The sequence below is a fragment of the Chelmon rostratus genome, chromosome 24 (assembly GCF_017976325.1).
Source record: "Chelmon rostratus isolate fCheRos1 chromosome 24, fCheRos1.pri, whole genome shotgun sequence".
Lineage (NCBI taxonomy): Eukaryota > Metazoa > Chordata > Actinopteri > Chaetodontiformes > Chaetodontidae > Chelmon > Chelmon rostratus.
Genome location: NC_055681.1, coordinates 3,000,925 through 3,019,995, shown reverse-complemented (window position 1 = coordinate 3,019,995; position 19,071 = coordinate 3,000,925). Strand labels below are relative to the sequence as shown.

The window sequence follows — 19,071 nt, the reverse complement described above, 5'->3', positions numbered from 1 at the left end:
ATCTGCCAAACAACAGTGAACCATTTAGCTTTATGCTATAATGGTCACTTGTGGCTGCAGTAAGAGAGAGTTACAAAGTCCCTGTTGATGGACAAGAACTATTTTTATATTCTACTTCACATGGACAAATACACTGTATGACCAAAAGTATGTGGACGCTGTCCTGTACTTACAGCTTTCAAAAGTGTGTTTTGTGCCTGTGCTGTTAAACATGACAGTGCCCCCATAAACAAAGGCCCAGTTTGCTGCAGAGAGACTGTGAGCCAGAACCTTATCAGCCACCATCAGTGCTGGGCCTCGCTGATGCTGTTGTGGCTGAATGGGAGCAAATCCCTGCAGCCAGATTCCAGCGCTGATTTAAGGCTGTTACAGCAGCACATTAATGCTTTGGAATGAGATGTTCAGCGTGTTTTATGTGACATGTGGAACTTCCCACTGTATGTTTGGATTTTCACACACGAAAGTGAAACCACTAAAAATGGGGAACTCCCTCTTTCTGCCTCTTGCACAGAAGGGCATTTAAAAACAGAAATTCGTCAGATCCGTGAAGAGTAAAAGGACATGTTTAACTCTGGGTTTATCTCAATCCTTTGTCATAAGTAAGTGATTAATTTGGACTTTACTCTGAGAGGTTACAGTGCATTTCCAGAGCAGAGGATTCACTCAGTCTGACAGCTGTCTGCGAAGAAGAAGCTCACCTGCAAACCGTGAGTTATATATTTCAGTACAATACTGGTTTGAAACAGAAAGAATGACTCGTCATGCAGTTTATTTTCAGAGCAAAATAATGTGTAATATCCACCAAAAGCATTTTAATTGTTGGATTGCATAAAAACTGGATGGGAACAGCTGTGCTGTGTATGCAGAGGTGAAGTAAACTTGCAGATTGTGCAACAAAAAGACCTTTTAAAGTGAAACAGTCACTGAACTGAATGAATGAATGTAGGAGTCTTGTTTTTAAAGGTGCAATATGGAACAATTTTAGCTTAAATTGTTGCAACATTTACTAAAGATATCTACAGAACGTCAAATTGTGCTGCAGAGATCTCCTGACGCTAGCATGATAACCAGCTCGCCTCCGCCCAGCCTGTCTCAAAATACTTTCTTGTATCTCAAGAGGTCTGGTAGTAAATAGACCTTCTGGTCTCAAGTTTCTCTCTTTTACTGAACTGAGCCGAGCTTTGTTGACTCAACAGAAGCAGGACTCAGCAAAACCACCAGTTAGTCTTTCCACTGTTCCAACAGTCACCAGCTCTGGTTTGGTCAAAATAAACCCTGATGTAAAAATACTGCAGCTCTCCACGCTGCTGATGCTCGTCCTTCCTTTCATGGTTCACCTGGTCTGGGCAGCGCATCGGGGGGGCGCTGCTGACCTGTCACTGAAGGAGGAAGTGAGTTTGGAGGCTCCTCCTGATTTCAAGTAAAAATGTAATTAATTTGCGCTTTCCGCTCTTATATTCAGTTTTAACAAACTCCACTTTGTTGTATTTGTCTATTTAACTTTAAACTGCTTGAAAATGTTTGGAAAGAATCTGAAAACTCGTGATATTCAGACACACCTTAGGCCTAGACTACCCGCTCCGACCACATCCTCGCGTCTTTCCGCGCGCTGACCCCGGCGGCGCCGCCCTGAAGCTTGAGTTGCTGGCCTCGCTGCGGACAGACGTTGCCGATCTTGAATCGGTCCCACCGGACCCTTCAGCCTAAACCAGAGAATGGTAAACGACCACGAGCCAGTTTATCATCACAGCCAACGTGTTGACGCGCGAGAGCTCAGACAGGTGAAAGTCAAGGATTTGACCATTTCTGTCCTCCCGGACTTCACTGCCAGGACAGCCCGGTTCCAGGCGCTTCCAGCTTCACTTAAAACAGTCCTGAGGAAGACCTTGTTTCAGCGGGGGAAGCCAGGAAGTGTGTCAGAATCCTGGCTGCTCTGACAAACCAACTTTTCCACTCTTTAGGCCATTAAATAGTTACTGTTCCATTGCTGCTCAGTTTGTGGACTCGCTGCTCTTAAATTTACCTTTACACTAACTAGTGGTTTTCCGTTTTGATGCACTAACTAGGTTACTATATTTTTGTTTGTTTAAAATTATTACATTGATCTTTTATTGATTACTGTCATGTAACAAGGCATATATTGTATTTTGCATTTTTATCCTTGAAAGAACAGAAAAATATTGCATTTGCACAAGCTCATTTTAAGTTTTTTCATCAGTCTTTATAGGACCTATTGTCGTTTGTTAGTAGTATTTGAGTATGTTTTGTCTGTATCTTACCTGTTCTGTGTTGTAATTGGACATTTAGCTTTTTTGCTGTCATGTTCACCTTCAGACAAAACATTATTTTGTAATGTGAGTTAAAAAATAAACTTATTGTATTTGTTCTTGTGCACATGTGCTGTTAATCAGATCTGAGATCAGTTGGGGTATTTTCTCTTGCTTCTCTTTTTTTGTGTTCTGCTCAGTCTCATTAGAAACGTTTAAACTCTGATAAGGTATTTTTACAGAAGACTCACCTTCGGATTAAAGACCACCATAGGTTACATTCCCCTTGGGTGAATCAATTATTTTAATTACCAGTAAAGCAAAATTCTCATGTTGTTGCTGATAGGAATGGCAGTCGCTGGTACCCTAATGCAAAAAAAGGTTTTGTTGGTAAATGTGTATCCCCCAAACTTTGACGAGGCTGAATTCACGAACAAATACTGACCCCCGTACTGACAAGTTTTTTTCATAAGTGGCACAGGTATTGCCCAAATGATCGTGTGCCTGCTGTTGTTGTACTCTATAATGCGTAAGCAACCAGTTGTATGTAGGTGTTGGTTGTGATGAGCTGAGAGCTGAATGTGTAGTTTGTTCTGAGATGTTTTGTTTCTTTTGTTTGAGAGGGCTTTTATTTGCTCTTGTTCTCATGTGTATGTGCATATATGCATATATTAGAAAAATGTATTTTTATGTTAGGAAATGTTCCTTTTCAATAAAAATATTTTGGGAAAAAAAGAACTGTGAACTCTGTTGTAAAACTGGAGGCAAACAGGATTGCACCAGGGTTCAAAGAGCTATGTAGGGATTTTGAATGACTGTTAATAGGTCAAAGAATGCAATCTTTAAACTGACTGTTTTTAGGTCTAAACAGTCTCATGACATCAGCTGTTAGAGGTTAAAGATTAAAGTGGATTTCTGCAGTAAGAAGCAACTCATACTTGTAGTTTCTATGTTAATCTTAAAAGTTTGCTCCCCTTGCAGGCATCAGGCTCCCAGTCCCACAGCAATGGACCCGTTTGACGGCTCAACTGCAGCAGAAACTTTGCGTCGAGTTTCAGCCTCGCTGGGCTGCAGTCCGACCTCTGCAGACGTGGCTGCATACCTCGACAAACATGACAAGCTGAGACATCTCAGGGAGCAATTCCTGGTGCCCAAAATTGCAGATTTGCCTCCTTGTGAGTTGATGTTCATTGTCTGAGAATCTGAGAGTCGTTTAATCGCATGAAAATGATTTGCATTAGCTCTCTTTTGATGTTTCTGCAGCTGATCTCTCACTGGTCGATGGCAGCAAGGAATGCATCTACCTTGTGGGAAACTCGTTGGGGCTTCAGCCCAAAATGGCGAGGAAGTACCTGGAAGAGGAGCTGGACAAGTGGGCTAAAACGTATGTTATGTCTCAGCATGTTCAACGCTTCCCAAAAGGATTTCAATAAGAGAGAAATGTTCAGTTCCAGTGTTTACACTCTTACAGGGGTGTTCATGGTCACACTGAAGGCTCTCGACCTTGGGCGTGGGCTGAAAACAACATAGAGGAACTCATGGCTAACGTTGTAGGTAAGAGACACGTTTTATTGATTCAACCTCTCTGGCCTGTGTGTGGCTGCCACACGTGGGTGGGATTTTGGACCTTTATTGAACCAGTATTGGTTCATGAGATGGTAAAACGGCAGCACCATGATGTAACATGCACCAACACAGACTACTTTTACTTTTGCACAGCACAAAAAACAAATGATCAGCATGAAGAGAAGTTTTTGGCCGTCCTTCAGCAGTGTTATTCTCCTAATGTTATGCTCTCATACTGATTGCGCAACTCTTGAACAACTCGCCTGTGAAGCTGCTTGTTCAGGTCACTGCACTATTTGTCTGAAGTTCACATGAAGGGTCTTTAAACAAACCTGCAGTTGCATGTGGTCTGTGTAGTTTGGGACTCTGCAGCATACCTGAACAAACTTCCTGTCTGCATTGGGCATTTTTAACATGAACATCACTGATGGACTGTTGCTTCTCCCTTAACACTAGATGCAGTACGAATTTCATGTTTGTACCTTATTTTACTGCTTGTTTTTACCTGCTAGCTTAATGTGCTTGCTCCAGATGTTGTGAGTGTGTTGAACAAAGTTAATTTTCTCGATTTATCAGTCTTTTTTAGTGTCAGTACTCGGATGGTGTGTGTGGCTTGTGAAATATGGGTCCAGTGTTTACTTCAGTGACTATGGAGTGAAAGAATTGGTCATAATCTGTGCTCATGTTAACTTCTCCCATTGGAATTAATAGACTCAACAGGAAATGATTCATAAGTACACCGTCTCATTTCTGAACTGTGTCAATGATTCTAATTTTCAGGTGATTATACACTAATGAAAATATACTTATGAATATGAAATTCCAATTATCCCAGTCGTTCATCCCAAATCCTGCACACTGGACCTTGTAAAAGATGAATTATTTCAGTTCTGGTTAATTAAAAAACCTTTGTCAAATGCAAAAAACAAAACATGTTGGGTGAGTTTTCTCATGCACAGCAGGATAGTAAATTAGCTTATGTGTTGCCAAGCACATGCAGTATATATTTTGGAAGTGTCCAGCCTGCATGCACTGTTGTAGTGGTGAAAATATGAACATATGACATTCCACAAATAAAATCACTGAAATTATCATGCAGTCAGGAATAAAACATAAAGCTCACGTAAATCTCAAAACCTGCCTTTCTTCCTTAGGGGGCAAATTAAATCTTTTATGACTGCTGATAAGGCTTGATCGGTTCAGCTACACAATCACTGATGTCAACAGAAATCTAACATTTGTCCTGATATTTGTTTGTCTCCTGATGTTGAAATTAGTGAGCGTTAAATAATCACGATCAAAAAAATTGACTATGTTATTATTACTGTGTGTCTTAAGGAATTCTGTCAGCTTTATTTTCCGCAGTTGCATTTATAGTAACAATTTAGATGCGATGGTAAAGGCTGCGGGAGTCGGGAAAGCTTTGTTTAAGCTTGAAAGTGATAATTTTACTCTTAAAAGGCTGTACGAACCTTTACGAATGAACAATTTGTGCTAATCATTATGACCATTACACAATGTGTTTTTTAAAAAAGTAATTGTACCTGATTAATCAATTACATACTGTGTTTAAGATCAATTAAACTGTTTTTTAGCAAGACAAGCAACTCTTCTCTTCTCTCCCAGTATTAGTAGGTCTTCTGATTTTTAGGAAAATGCTGTTCTAGTCAGAAGATGAATGAATGAAATGAGAAATATCTTCTGTTTCTTCCAGGAGCTAAAACCGAGGAGGTGGCACTGATGAACGGCCTGACAGTTAATTTACACCTTCTGATGGTAAGACACAGACAAAATCGGCACTATTAAAGACTCAAAACAGGCGTCATCGCTGCAGCGCTGCAAATAAATCCACGGCGGGACTGTGCAGGCCTGTCAGATATCAGTTCAAATGGATCCAGCATTGAATCGTTTCATGTCATTGTTCTGCAGCTTTCTTTCTACAAACCCACAGCAGCTCGGCACAAAATCCTCCTGGAGGACAAGGCCTTTCCCTCAGACCATGTGAGTGAACCTCCAAATGTTGGCTGCTTCTGTGCAGGTCAGAGAACATTTAGCCTAAAACACCAATCCAAGGCATCCTGCCTCAAAGTAAACTGATAGCTCTTGGACTGTCTGGAGTACATGCATGGTTCTGGTGTCATAAAAGGCAACACTTATTTTGAGGAATAGAAGTTTTTGCCTGAATGTTTTGTTTGCGAACAGATGCCTGAAAATTTAGGCTTTACAAGCTAGAAAACAGTGAGACCACAGCATGAAGCCTTACCAGAGTCCAAGTTCAATAAAATTTGATAATAGCACAGAAAATGAAAATTTTACAAGATTACTAATGGTATGTCTCGGCACTCTCCAGAAAACAGCATTTAGGTAGTGTATGTATGTTCAGGCGATCTATATTTAGGTTATGTATCTTCATATTGAGGCCATTTACTGCATTTATCATGTCAAATCCTGTGTAATATCCCTTTTTGCACTGAATTCCTTGATTTGGCTGTAAATTACTCACCAAAGCAGCGTATCCTCCTTGGCAGAATTTCATTGGCTCTACAGAGCGCCCGTCATCTGCATGACTGGTTGCAATTTGCTCGATCTTTTCACGAAAGAAGAGGGGTGGGCACCTCCTCTCAGCGCGGACGCTATTGTCGGATTGCAGATCCTTCAGGGAGGTATCAGTCAAAAGGTGCAAAAAGAAGCAGGAAAGGGTAGTTTGAAGGAGGAGGAGATGGAGGTGATGATAAGACATGACTTTATTAATCCCCTGCGTGGAAAATTCGGATGTTACAGAAAAGCAACCGCAGCAAGAATAATAAAGGATGTACATTTTATACAAAAGCATGATAAAAAATGGATATGAAGATGAAGAAGATGAAAATGAATCTGGGTTATAGTCTGGATAGTGTTGTGAATGGCATCACTTTAAGTGGACACAGTCAGTCGTTCTCAGTGTGAAACTGTTATAATCCAGCAGGTGGCGGTAGTGCAACCTATATGGATGCCAACCGCCGTAAAATTCAACAGAAGAAGAATGAGAGGTCAGAGATCAGCGGCCATTTTTAAATCAACATCACCTGAGCCGATATGTTTGAACAGAGAAGAGGTGGAAGAGTCTGCGGGCTAGTTTGAAGTGATAAAACATGTTTCTGTGGGTTATTATAATGTTTTGGACTAAATATTTGACTGGATTTGATCGTCTGTCAATGTAAGCTGACTGTTTCTCTTTACTATGAGACTCCATCGGTGAGTTGCCTCAGTTTTATAACCGTTCGTATGTTGTTGGCTTTGATTGTACCAGCTGTTTTGATTGGCATCGGTCGAATCATAAGAATCTTCACATTCCAGGAGTACAAACTGAATCATAGCAGTTGTGTAAATCACCAGCTTCATCACGATACGATACGATGTCGATATGTTTGGATGGCGAGACGATGTTTTCTGATATCACAAAGTCTGTCACGTCGAATTCGATTCACAAGCCTGCGATCGATATGATGCGATATTTCATACAATCATTTACCTTAATATCAACTCACAAAAAACAACTGAAATATGATTTGACCACTTTATTTCTAAGTTCTTTCAGTTATCAGGCCTTAAAAAGTGTAAACAGTATTATTCAGAAAAAACGAATTAAAAATAGACCACTTGTTCACTCTAGTCTCACATTTCTCATGTTTAAGTGCATTTTTTGTATTTTATCAGTTAACTTAAAGAGCCCTTGATGGACCTTTCAATCATACAGAACAATTCCCACCCCATAAAACAAAACTCAAAGAACTTCAAGTCGTTTTTATATAAATTAAAGCAGGATTTTTGTGTAAACCTTGACTCTTTTTTTAGTGTCTCAAACTGGGTTTCGTCACTTCCTGTTTTATGTTGAAGGTTCATCTTATGTGTCCTTTTGCTTTACTTCCTGTGTTTTCCCTCCTTAGTCCGCTGTGTATTTAAGTCTGTTTTCTCCTCAGCCTTTGTCAGGTCGTCGTCTTTGTTCCATGCGTCAAGCCTTGTGAATCTATGCGATGGTTCTCCAGTGTATTCTAGTGATTCCTGTGATTTTGGACTTGTGCCTTATTTTTTCACCTGAATCTTTTGTTTGTTCCTTACTTTTTGGATTTGGTTTCTTCTTGTGGATCTGCTTTCCTGTTTGGAGTCTTTGCTTTGGACAGTAAGCCCTTTTGCTACTTTCTTTAGTTAATAAACTTGCCCCCTGCCAGCTCCAGCCTCTGTGTTGGCTAGCTATCGGCCTGCTAGCTTCCTGCCCTTGTCTCCTGTGCCTGAACAGCCGCTGCCTCCTGTGCCTGAGCTTCCCTCGTCCCCGGCGCCACAACTGCAGCGATCCACTGTGCCAGAGCTCCTACCAGGAGGAAGCAGGGTGCCCGCCGTCAGCATGCCACGCTGCGACACGTCTCCTCATTCTTACCCCTGCCATTTTCAATTTCTGTGTCACGTAGCTATCAGCCTGCTAGCCTCCTGCCCTTGTCTCCTGTGCCCGAGCTGCCGCCACCGCCTCCTGTGCCCGAGCTTCCTTCGTCCACTGCGCCACAACTGCAGCAATCCACTGTACCAGACTCCCACCAGGAAGAAGCAGGGTCCCCGCCGTCAACATGCCACGCTGCGACACGTCTCCACATTCTTACCCCTGCCAGTTCCAGTTTCTTTGTCAGGTAGCCATCGGCCTGCTCGCTCCCTGCCAGCTCAAGCCTCTGTGTTGGCTAGCTATCGGCCTGCTAGCTTCCTGCCCTTGTCTCCTGTGCCTGAACAGCCGCTGCCTCCTGTGCCCGAGCTTCCTTCGTCCACTGCGCCACAACTGCAGCAATCCACTGTACCAGACTCCCACCAGGAAGAAGCACGGTCCCCGCCGTCAACATGCCACGCTGCGACACGTCTCCACATTCTTACCCCTGCCAGTTCCAGTTTCTTTGTCAGGTAGCCATTGGCCTGCTAGTTCCTTGCCAGTTCCAGCCTCTGTGTCAGCTAGCCATCGGCCTGCTCGCTCCCTGCCAGCTCCAGCCTCTGTGTTGGCTAGCTATCGGCCTGCTAGCTTCCTGCCCTTGTCTCCTGTGCCCGAGCTGCCGCCACCGCCTCCTGTGCCCGAGCTTCCTTCATCCACTGCGCCACAACTGCAGCAATCCACTGTACCAGAGCTCCCACCAGGAGGAAGCAGGGTCCCCGCCATCAACATGCCACGCTGCAACACATCTCCACATTCTTACCCCTGCCAGTTCCAGTTTCTTTGTCAGGTAGCCATCGTCCTGCTCGCTCCCTGCCAGCTCCAGCCTCTGTGTTGGCTAGCTATCGGCCTGCTAGCCTCCTGCCCTCGTCTCCTGTGCCTGAGATGCCGCTGCCTCCTGTGCCCGAGCTTCCCTCGTCCCTGGCGCCACAAGCGCAGCAATCCACTGTGTCAGAGCTCCCACCAGGAGGAAGCAGGGTCGCCGCCCTCAACATGCCACGCTGTGATACGACTCCTCATTCTTACCCCTGCCAGTTCCAGTTTCTGTGTCAGGTAGCCATTGGCCTGATAGTCCCCTGCCAGCTCCAGCCTCTGTGTCGGCTAGCTATCAGCCTGCTAGCCTCCTGCCCTTGTCTCCTGTGCCCGAGCACCTGCCACCGCCTCCTTTGCCTGAGCTGCCGCTGTCTCTTGTGCCCAAGCTTCCCTTGTCCCCTGCGCCACAACTGCAGCAATCCACTGTGCCAGAGCTCCCACCAGGAGGAAGCAGGGTCCCCGCTGTCAACATGCCACGCTGCGACACGTCTCCACATTCTTACCCCTGCCAGTTCCAGTTTCTTTGTCAGGTAGCCATTGGCCTGCTAGTTCCTTGCCAGTTCCAGCCTCTGTGTCAGCTAGCCATCGGCCTGCTCGCTCCCTGCCAGCTCCAGCCGCTGTGTTGGCTAGCTATCGGCCTGCTAGCCTCCTGCCCTCGTCTTCTGTGCACAAGCTGCCTCTGCTGCCTCCTGTGCCCGAGCTTCCCTCGTCCCTGGTGCCACAACTGCAGCGATCCACTGTGCCAGAGCTCCCACCAGGAGGAAGCAGGGTCCCCGCCATCAACATACTACGCTGCGACACGATTCTTATTCCTCATTCTTACCCCTGCCAGTTCCAGCCTCTGTGTTAGGTAGCCATCCGCCTGCTAGCCTCCTGCTCTCGCCTCCTGTGCCTGAGCTGCTGCTGCCTCCTGTGCCTGAGCTTCCCTCGTCCCCGGCGCCACAACCGCAGCGATCCACTGTGCCAGAGCTCCCACCAGGAGGAAGCAGGGTCCCTGCTGTCAACATGCCACGCTGTGATATGACTCCTCATTCTTACCCCTGCCAGTTCCAGCCTCTGTGTTAGGTAGCCATCAGCCTGCTAGCCTCCTGCTCTCACCTCCTGTGCCTGAGCTGCCACTGTCTCCTGTGCCTGAGCTTCCCTCGTCCCCTGCGCCACAACTGCAGCAATCCACTGTGCCAGAGCTCCCACCAGGAGGAAGCAGGGTCCCCGCCGTCAACATGCCACGCTGTGATACGACCCCTCATCCTTACTCTTGCCAGCTCCAGCTTCTGTGTCGGCTAGCTATCGGCCTGCTAGCCTCCTGCCCTCGTCTCCTGTTCCTGAGATGCCGCCGCCTCCTGTGCCCGAGCTTCCCTCGTCCCTGGCGCCACAACCGCAGCGATCCACTGTGCCAGAGCTCCCACCAGGAGGAAGCAGGGTTCCCACTGTCAACATGCCACGCTGTGATACGACTCCTCATTCTTACCCCTGCCAGTTCCAGTTTCTGTGTCAGGTAGCCAGTGGCCTGCTAGTCCCCTGCCAGCTCCAGCCTCTGTCAGCTAGCCGTCGTCCTGCTAGCCTCCTGCCCATCTCCTGTGCCCGAGTTGCTGCCGTTTCCTGTTCCCCACCTCAGGAGGTGGTTACGCCTTTCATCGCCGGTCTTCAGAGAGGCTTTGCCTTCGCCTCCTGGGCCTCATCCATGAGCTGTCCCTTGGGACTTTTGCCTTATATTTTCACCTGAATCTTTTGTTCGTTCCTTGATTTGTGGATTTGGTTTCTTCTTGTGGATCTGCTTTCCTGTTTGGACTCTTAACTTTGGGTTTACCATTTATCAGCTTGTTCCTACCTGTAAACCCTTTTGCTATTTTCTTTAGTTAATAAATTTAACTCATGTTTAACTTCATCTGTAACTTGATTGTACAGTCTCTGTATGCCTCAAAGGTATTTTTTTTATATTTCGGCTCCAGAGTATGTAGTCGTTCACGACAACTCTCTAAGGTCTCATATCTTATCTAAATACGATTTCGTCACGTCAAGTAACAAGCGAAGACCAGTGCAATTGCTAAAATTTCCATGAATATTTTTTAAATTGGGAGGATGAATCAGCTTTCCACTGAATTGGACATCATGTCTGCCACATTGTTCTTAAATTCTTCAACTGCAGGAACTTCTTTTTGGCTGTAAATTCATTGATTTTGTTGTAACTTGCAGTTTTTGTAACCAAAGCAATATTTTGTGCCGATTAGCTCCATTGTGTGAGCAACAGTGAGTTTTTATATAACTCAAGTGCAGCATGGCCGGTTTCATCTGCATGCAGTGTCTTGTGGCTTTGCGCTCTGGGTGCTTTGACAATTTTCATGTGAACTGACGTACAAGTCAGTAAAACTGAAGACACCATACCGCTGAACAGGGCTGCAATGAAGTACTGTCATTGTCATTTAATCTGTAGACTATTTTCTTTTGTTGTTTGATCTGTAAAATGGTGAAAAGTGTCATCTCAAGACGATGTCCTCAAATGTCTTGTTTTGTTCACAACCTCAAGATGTTCAGTTTACAGCCATAGAGGAGTGAAGAAACCAGGAAGTATTCACATTTAAAGAAGCTGGAAGCAGAATTGACTCTATTTCTGAAAAGTACTCAAACCAATTAATCATTATTAATTAGTTTGTTAAATACGTTATTCTTCAGCTGAAATCTCAAATGCATGCCACCAGTGGACATGTGAAATCCCCACTGAGGTGCTCCTAATTCATGCATGAAAAGGCTGCGTGTAACCGAATGCAGGAGCGACAGAGTATTTCTACACTGTGGTATTTCTACTCTTAAGTAAAAGATTTTAAAACTTCTAACACCTCGAGTGTTATGTAGCTTTGGTTTCAGAGTGGTTGCTTTATACAAGTTCAAACTTGAAAATGATTTATTGTGAAGCGAGATTATCTCCTCAGAGCAGCGGGACAGTTTGATTAAAAGCAACATAAATTCCATTTAATGGGCTGTAAATAAAAGAAAATGATGCATTGAATGATTATCACGAAGAACAAAGACTCTTTATGAATGTTGTGTCTGACTCCTCTCGTCCCTCCTGTCCTCAGTACGCTGTTCAGTCTCAGGTCCGACTGCGAGGATTGGACCCTGAGGACAGCATGCTGCTGCTGTCACCCAGACCGGTACCGGAGCCGCACAGTTCACATTCACTGGATCTGTCATCCATTATTCTTCCTGTTTCATGTCTGTGGAAGCTGATCAATGACTCCGCCTGCCGTTCAGGGAGAAGAGACTCTGAGAACTGAGGATATCCTGGAGGTGATCGAGAAGGAGGGCGACTCCATCGCTGTGGTGATGCTCAGCGGAGTTCAGTATTACACCGGCCAGCTTTTCAACATGGCCGCCATCACTGAGGCCGGCCAGAGGAAGGTAACACGCAGACAGATGTGCAAATGCCACAAGGGCTCAAATATAATCAGCAGAGAAAAACAAAGATACTGAAACTAGTTCTTGTTCTGTTTCTTGTAATATTTGTGATTTACTTCATTTCCTCCATCAACAGCTTAAACTTGGAAAATCTATCTTCCTTCAGACAATATGTTTGGGGTGGAATGTAACTCAGTACGTTTATGCAAGTACAAAACTTGAAGTACATCTTTGAGGTGCTTCCACTCCAAATCTTCAACTTTTTATTTTCCAGTGGTACTATTGATTATACAAGAAAATCATGTGTTTGCCTTATAAAATATGATAATTATTATAGATTATAGAAAATTAGCTTCACCTTAACCCCACTCAACAAGTGCAGCTTATATTTTAATGCATCCAGTAATATAACACTGCATGATGAGCACTTTTACTACTTTCAATGAGTACATGTTGTGATACTTTTACAAAAGTAAACTTATGAACAGTTCTACAACTTTTTTTGTACTTTTTTTAGTTCTTTCAACATTTTTTTTAGAATGATACTCATGATTTTATGTTATTAGTCAAACATATTCTTCTAATCATGCTGCGTCCCTGTGCTGCTGGTTGCAGGATGAAATCAGTTCTGTTTAGCTCGTTGTGACTTGTGATCGATGGTTGCATTGCAGTCGAGGTAGAGAGGAGACAGGAAGTGAGCAAGGCTGCTTCCTCTGCACTGTGTTTGAAAATCCAGATGTTACCACTTTGGCAGGTTCCTTCCATCTCTGGCTTAATTGTCTATGTTCTTTAATTTCATTTGCGTTGTGGATGACGTCTTATGTGAATTTATGACCCGTGGAAGTTTTGGGTGAAGCAAAGAAGAGGTGCAGCAGTGTGGAAGTGAGGAAATAAACAACAAATTAACAACAGCACAAATAATGAACATGAAAGTCTCTAACTGAATGTGCAGTTTTTAGCCTGATATAAAGTTTTAATATAAGTTTTAAAATAGTCTTTGAACACATGTCAGATTGCATCATTGCTTTCTTTGGCTTGCATCATTTCTCCTCCTGAGGTCATACACATTTGTCAAACATGAAAAAAGTCAATGTTTCAGAGGGTTTTATGAGTATGAGAGGTTAAATTTTCTTAACTTACAAAGAAGTCAAGTTTTATTTTGATTTAATTTTTGTTCGATGTGAATTAAGTGCGACCGTTCATGTATCCAACATCCCTTCTTTGCTACTTTCTACTTTACTACACATCAGAGGGAAATACTGTACATTTTACTTCGCTACATTCATCTAATTTTAATTATGATGATTAATAATGAAGTTTATAAAGAAATTTGTTACAAGGTGCTTTACATAGTTGGAAAAGGATGAAAACATTTCAGGTCTGAGGGAAGTGGAGTCAGACACTTAAAGTAATACAAAATGAAAAAAAAAAACAAAACCCAATGATGAAGATAAAAGTTGTAATATTTTTACTCTGCAGTATTGCCACTTCAGTAAAAGTCAACAGACTGCTTTCCTTTGTTTTCCATGTTCCAGCCAAAGCAGCGTGCTCATACTTAATGCTGCGAAAAAGGAAACTGACACGTCCGTCCTCTTTGTCTGACAGGGCTGTTTCGTGGGCTTTGATTGCGCCCACGCTGCAGGAAACGCCGAGCTGAAGCTGCACGACTGGGGAGTCGACTTCGCCTGCTGGTGCTCGTATAAGGTCAGCTGACAGCTCCTGCTTTCTGACAGAAGCATCAATGAATATTTCAACGCAGACGCATGTAAACACCAAGCTGCAACTGTCTTCTCACAGTATCTAAATTCAGGTGCTGGTGGTATTGCTGGTGCATTTATCCACGAGAAACATAAAGACACCATCAAACCTGCGTGAGTGCTGACGCGCTCTTGACATGCATGCACACATCTTTGCTGCTTCCTGTCACTGATTCAGATGAATATTTCATGTCATTTTAACATCACGTTGTTCTTCGTCTCCTGCAGGTTGTTGGGATGGTGGGGACACGACCTGAAGTCTCGCTTCCAGATGAGTAACGGTGAAAGAAAATGATTGTTTTTGTATCTCCAACTCTCATGTTTATGTATGACCCACAGCTGCACCCTGCTGTGCAGCGTGATGCCTTTTTTCTCTTTAATCGTTAATAAAAAAGGTCTCCAGGCTCACCTCTCTGAAGCTGGTGGAGCGAGTTTAAAACTGCTGTGTGCTGCCATCTTGTGGACATATTAAATATAACATCTGCAGGCTTTAGGGCATTCAATCGTTCGCAACTGGACCTCGTCAGTTTGTCTTAGAAGACGTTTCGCCTCTCATCCAAGCAGGCTTCATCAGTTTGTACGCAACCAGACTAGATAGGACAGCTCCAGTCCAATGCAATGGTGTTAGGTTCAAGTATTTATCCCCTGAGTGAGGCCAACCCCCAAAATCAAGAATGGTATCACTCTATTGTGAGGCAAACGATACCCCCTGATGAAGCCTGCTCGGATGAGAGGCGAAACGTCTTCTAAGACAAACTGACGAGGTCCAGTTGCGAACGATTGAATGCCCTAAAGCTTACAATGACCTGGATGAATGAGAATATTCATAGGCATATAACATCTGCAGTTTTCCCACATCTGATAAATTCTGTTCGTTCACTTCAAGCTCTAAATTAGTCTTGATGATTTTGACAGTTACAGCAGCAGCAGTAGTAGAATAGCTTAAATGTCACAATTGTTGTGTATTGTAATTGTGTTTTTGTGTGTTGTCAGTGTTGGATCTGCAGCCTGGAGTGAGTGGTTTCAGACTGTCCAACCAGCCCATTCTGCTGGTCTGCCCCCTGCAGGCCAGTCTTGAGGTACTGCAGTGAATGTCCGTTGGCACCAGGTTTTACTTCTTGTCTCAGTTTGTTTTTCACTGGTGAACATCATGAGCTCAGAAAAAGTTTTTTTTTCAGCATTTTTCAGATAAGGTTTATTTAGCTTGAAAAGCACATTTTTATTCAACCCACTGAAAGAACACATAAATCCTGAAAACAGTACACATGCTTCTCACTGGACAGCAACAAGATGAACAAACATCAGATGATAGAAAGCTTCTTTACATTGACCTCTTTCTGACTCTGCCAGGTGTTCAACATGACCAGCATGCAGGCTCTGCGCAGGAAGTCCCTCCTGTTGACGGGTTACCTGGAGTACCTGATCCGGCACTATTACACCGAGGACCCCGCCCGGCCTCGCAAGCCTCACGTCCGCATCATCACGCCCTCGGACCCTCAGCAGAGAGGCTGTCAGCTCTCACTCTCCTTCTCCGTCCACATCCGAAAGGTCTTCCAGGAGCTGGAGAAGAGGGGTGTCGCCGTGAGTAGATGTTCCAGTGTGGAACAGGTTGTCGTGGACAGTGGCATGAAGAAGTCTGGGCGCCCCTGGTCAAACCTCACCTGATTTCTTTCATATTTTAAGCAAGATTACTTTTGTATTTCGATGTTTTGCACTTTCAAAATGACATTAAAGAAAAAGGGCCGGTCAGTACTTAGTAACACCCCCTTTGGCAAGTATCACAGCTTGAAAAGGGTTTTTGTAGCCAGCTGAAAGTTATTCAGTTTTTGTTTAGGACATTTGTGATGGACTGTGAGGACCACTGCAAAACCTTCTGCTTGGTCCTCTTGAGGTCGTGCACAGTGGATTTTTGAGGTGTGTTTAGTATCATTATCCTCTTGTAGAAGCCATCCTCTTCATCTGAAGCTTTTTTTTTTACAGATGCTATGATGCTTGATTGCAGAATTGTTGTGAAATGTGAAATGCACCCCGTCCACCTCCATGCTTGACAGTTGGAGAACTGTTGTTTTCATGAAATTCTGCAGAGTTTTTCCTCCAAACATAACTTAGCTCCTGGGTGTTGATTTGTCTTTTTTGAACCAATCCAATAAGCTGTTCTCTCAGACTTTTGTAAATTACATTGTGAACTGAGGAGACGGCTGCATGACAACACTTTCTTACAGCTTTCTCCTGGTTTGTGGCCATTGGTTGTAAGAGTGCTGGCAGCTGCTGAGAGGAGCACATGGCTGCTGATTGTTGGGAGTCAATATTTATAAAGCTTTCAAATTCACCTGGCTTTTAACGATTACTGTGAACAAGCCATATCACTAACGAGCTGATTAAGGTCAGAGGCAAATCTTTGTATGGTGCTCCTTTCCTTCTTTCCCCCTCATAGTATGAAACAAAAATAATGCACACATTTTGTTTACAATGTTCAAAAGGATGTTTCATCTTTTACTTTATGACTTTAGATGAGTTCACCTTCTACTCACTGAACGACTGAGAGGAACACATTTTGACCAGGGGTCCCCAAACTTTGTCATGTCTGAAACCTTTGTTTTATTCTTATAATTTCAAGAGTTACAATGAAAGAAAAAGCATAATTGATTTTGAGCACTTTTCCTACAAAGTTTCTGTTCATATGCATCCAAGTGTTCTGTATCCTGCTGCTTAAGGAGAAAACAAAAACAAGCAGTCCATTTTAAGTCCATATAAAACTGTAAATGGTGAAACTACACACTGTTTGCATACTAATTGTTGGGTTTTTCTATTTTTTGTTTATTTTTCTTTCTTTACATTCAAACTAGAGATTCAAAAAAATTCATGAAGCAGTGTCACCTGTTCTTTTCCCATCATCATGCCTTGTGACTGCTTCGTGTTCTTTAAAAACTGAGACAAGCCAACAGAACTAAAACTAACATCAGAGCGTAGCAGAGAGAATTTGCTGTCTGTGAACCTGAACGCTGCCGTTGTGATTCTGTGTTGCTCAGTGTGACATGAGGGAGCCCAGTGTGCTGCGAATCGCTCCGGTGCCGCTCTACAACTCCTTCAGCGACGTTCATCGCTTCGTGGAGACGCTGGGATCGGCTCTCACTGCCAGCAGCCAATGAATGAAGAGAAGGGACTGTGAAGCTTTTCTGAACACATCGGCTATGATTCAGTCCACTGACTGCTGCAAACTCCTATACCAAGGTATAGGTCACCTTTATTCTTAGATATGTGAATGTATTTTTGAAAGTTGTCTGTAATGGACTTTAAGTTCATTTTGGGAGAAATGAAAAAATAAGAAGCTGCCTCTTGAATCCTCATTATCCTCACCAGGACTGTGGAAGTGCAGTCGATCATGTTTTTATATTTGTCTGTTTTAGAGATATTTAACATGCATTGGCTGAAAATAAAAGATTTATCTGGTCAAAATAAAGTTAAAAACAAGTCTTCAGAGATGGAGACGATTTTTTTTGTCTTGGTTTGGCTGTTTTTTTTTTTTTCCCTTTAAACCCAGAAGGACATCAGTCTGATCCGATGAGACCCACTTCACTCAGGTAAGTCAAATAATAGTGCTTATCTGACATTTTATATACTGTTTACTTAATCCACCATTAAAAGGTAATGTAGTTGCTAAAATAATGTAATTAAAGTACAGTTCTGCATAATATAGACTTCAACAATGCAAGCACATTTTGAAATAATCCTTTAGTTTGATTTAAATATTATGTTTAATACATGACTTGTAGTCGTAATAATAATCATGATTTCTAAAGCGCATTTGAAAACCAAATAAAATCCAGCAACAAAGCAGCTTTGAAGCACCTATAATGAGGAGAGGGTGGTGTCCAGTCAATGTGCAGGTTGAGGGCTACACATGTACTCAGAGAACTGGAGTTACATCCAGTGAATACTATTTTACTATGACTAACGCCGATTCCATTAACACAATGATGTGAAGGCAACATTACGAGCAACACACGCTAATATTTAGCTCTTCCAGTGGATTAACTTGATGGAAACGTCCCCACAGCACCAGGGAAACTGAGGCTAACAGAACATGATGTACAAGAAAATTGTTTGACTTCGTACTGCTTTACTGATGCTGAAGCTCAAGCATAATCGATACCGACTTCACATTAAGAACCAGTAAGTTTTGCTGTTTTTAAGTCGTTTTACTGTTTATTTAGCTGGTTAGCCTGTTGAATTTAGTGTTAGCATGTTCTGCAGCTTCTGTGAGGCAACACATGCTCAACGAACCATTATGGATACACTTTTCCAAACGTAGGCCTGAACAGCATTTTCACTCCTATTGGAGCCAGTAAATCACCTTTTCTAAAGTCATATTTTCTTTCTGGCGTTGCCAAAAGAGAATAGAGATTATTTTTGTTCTACCTTCATTGTAAATAAAAAAAGCTGTGATATATTTGGACCTATTGCGAACACCTACCTAGAAGAGAAATTGCAAAATACTGATACGTAACATATGATTGTTAAACTCAAGCTGCTGCACAAAAAACGTTATGATACAAATCAGAAGAATTTGATCCCACGTAATCTGGGTAAAGAGCCTCATTAAAGCAGCGATTTGGTGCCTGTTAAGGTGGAAAGATGAAGTTCAGACTGGGCTAAATGTTGCAAAGTAAAAATTTTTAGATGTTTAGATGACATAACTTGTTTTGGCAGTGTTTGAGCATGAAGCAGGTCTTAACTGCACCCTGAAACAGTGACTGAAACTCTGTCAAAACGAGGTAATGCAGTCATCTGCAGAAACTCTCTCCGGTCGCAGATTTTGAAAACATTTTTA

At 43.1% G+C, this 19,071-nt stretch overlaps 1 protein-coding gene across 1 annotated transcript; it reads left to right on the top strand.

Moving 5' to 3' along the window:
• The first annotated feature begins 508 nt into the window (after positions 1-508).
• On the top strand, positions 509-17,690 carry kynu (kynureninase). Its single transcript, XM_041966233.1, has 14 exons — positions 509-707; positions 3,249-3,442; positions 3,531-3,651; positions 3,739-3,821; positions 5,548-5,609; positions 5,763-5,834; positions 12,165-12,239; positions 12,340-12,486; positions 14,089-14,187; positions 14,281-14,354; positions 14,469-14,521; positions 15,234-15,319; positions 15,591-15,821; positions 17,270-17,690. Exons 2-14 carry the CDS (start codon positions 3,274-3,276, stop codon positions 17,387-17,389), a joined length of 1,392 nt encoding a protein of 463 aa, XP_041822167.1. The 5' UTR covers positions 509-707; positions 3,249-3,273; the 3' UTR covers positions 17,390-17,690.
• The last annotated feature ends 1,381 nt before the right edge of the window (positions 17,691-19,071 follow it).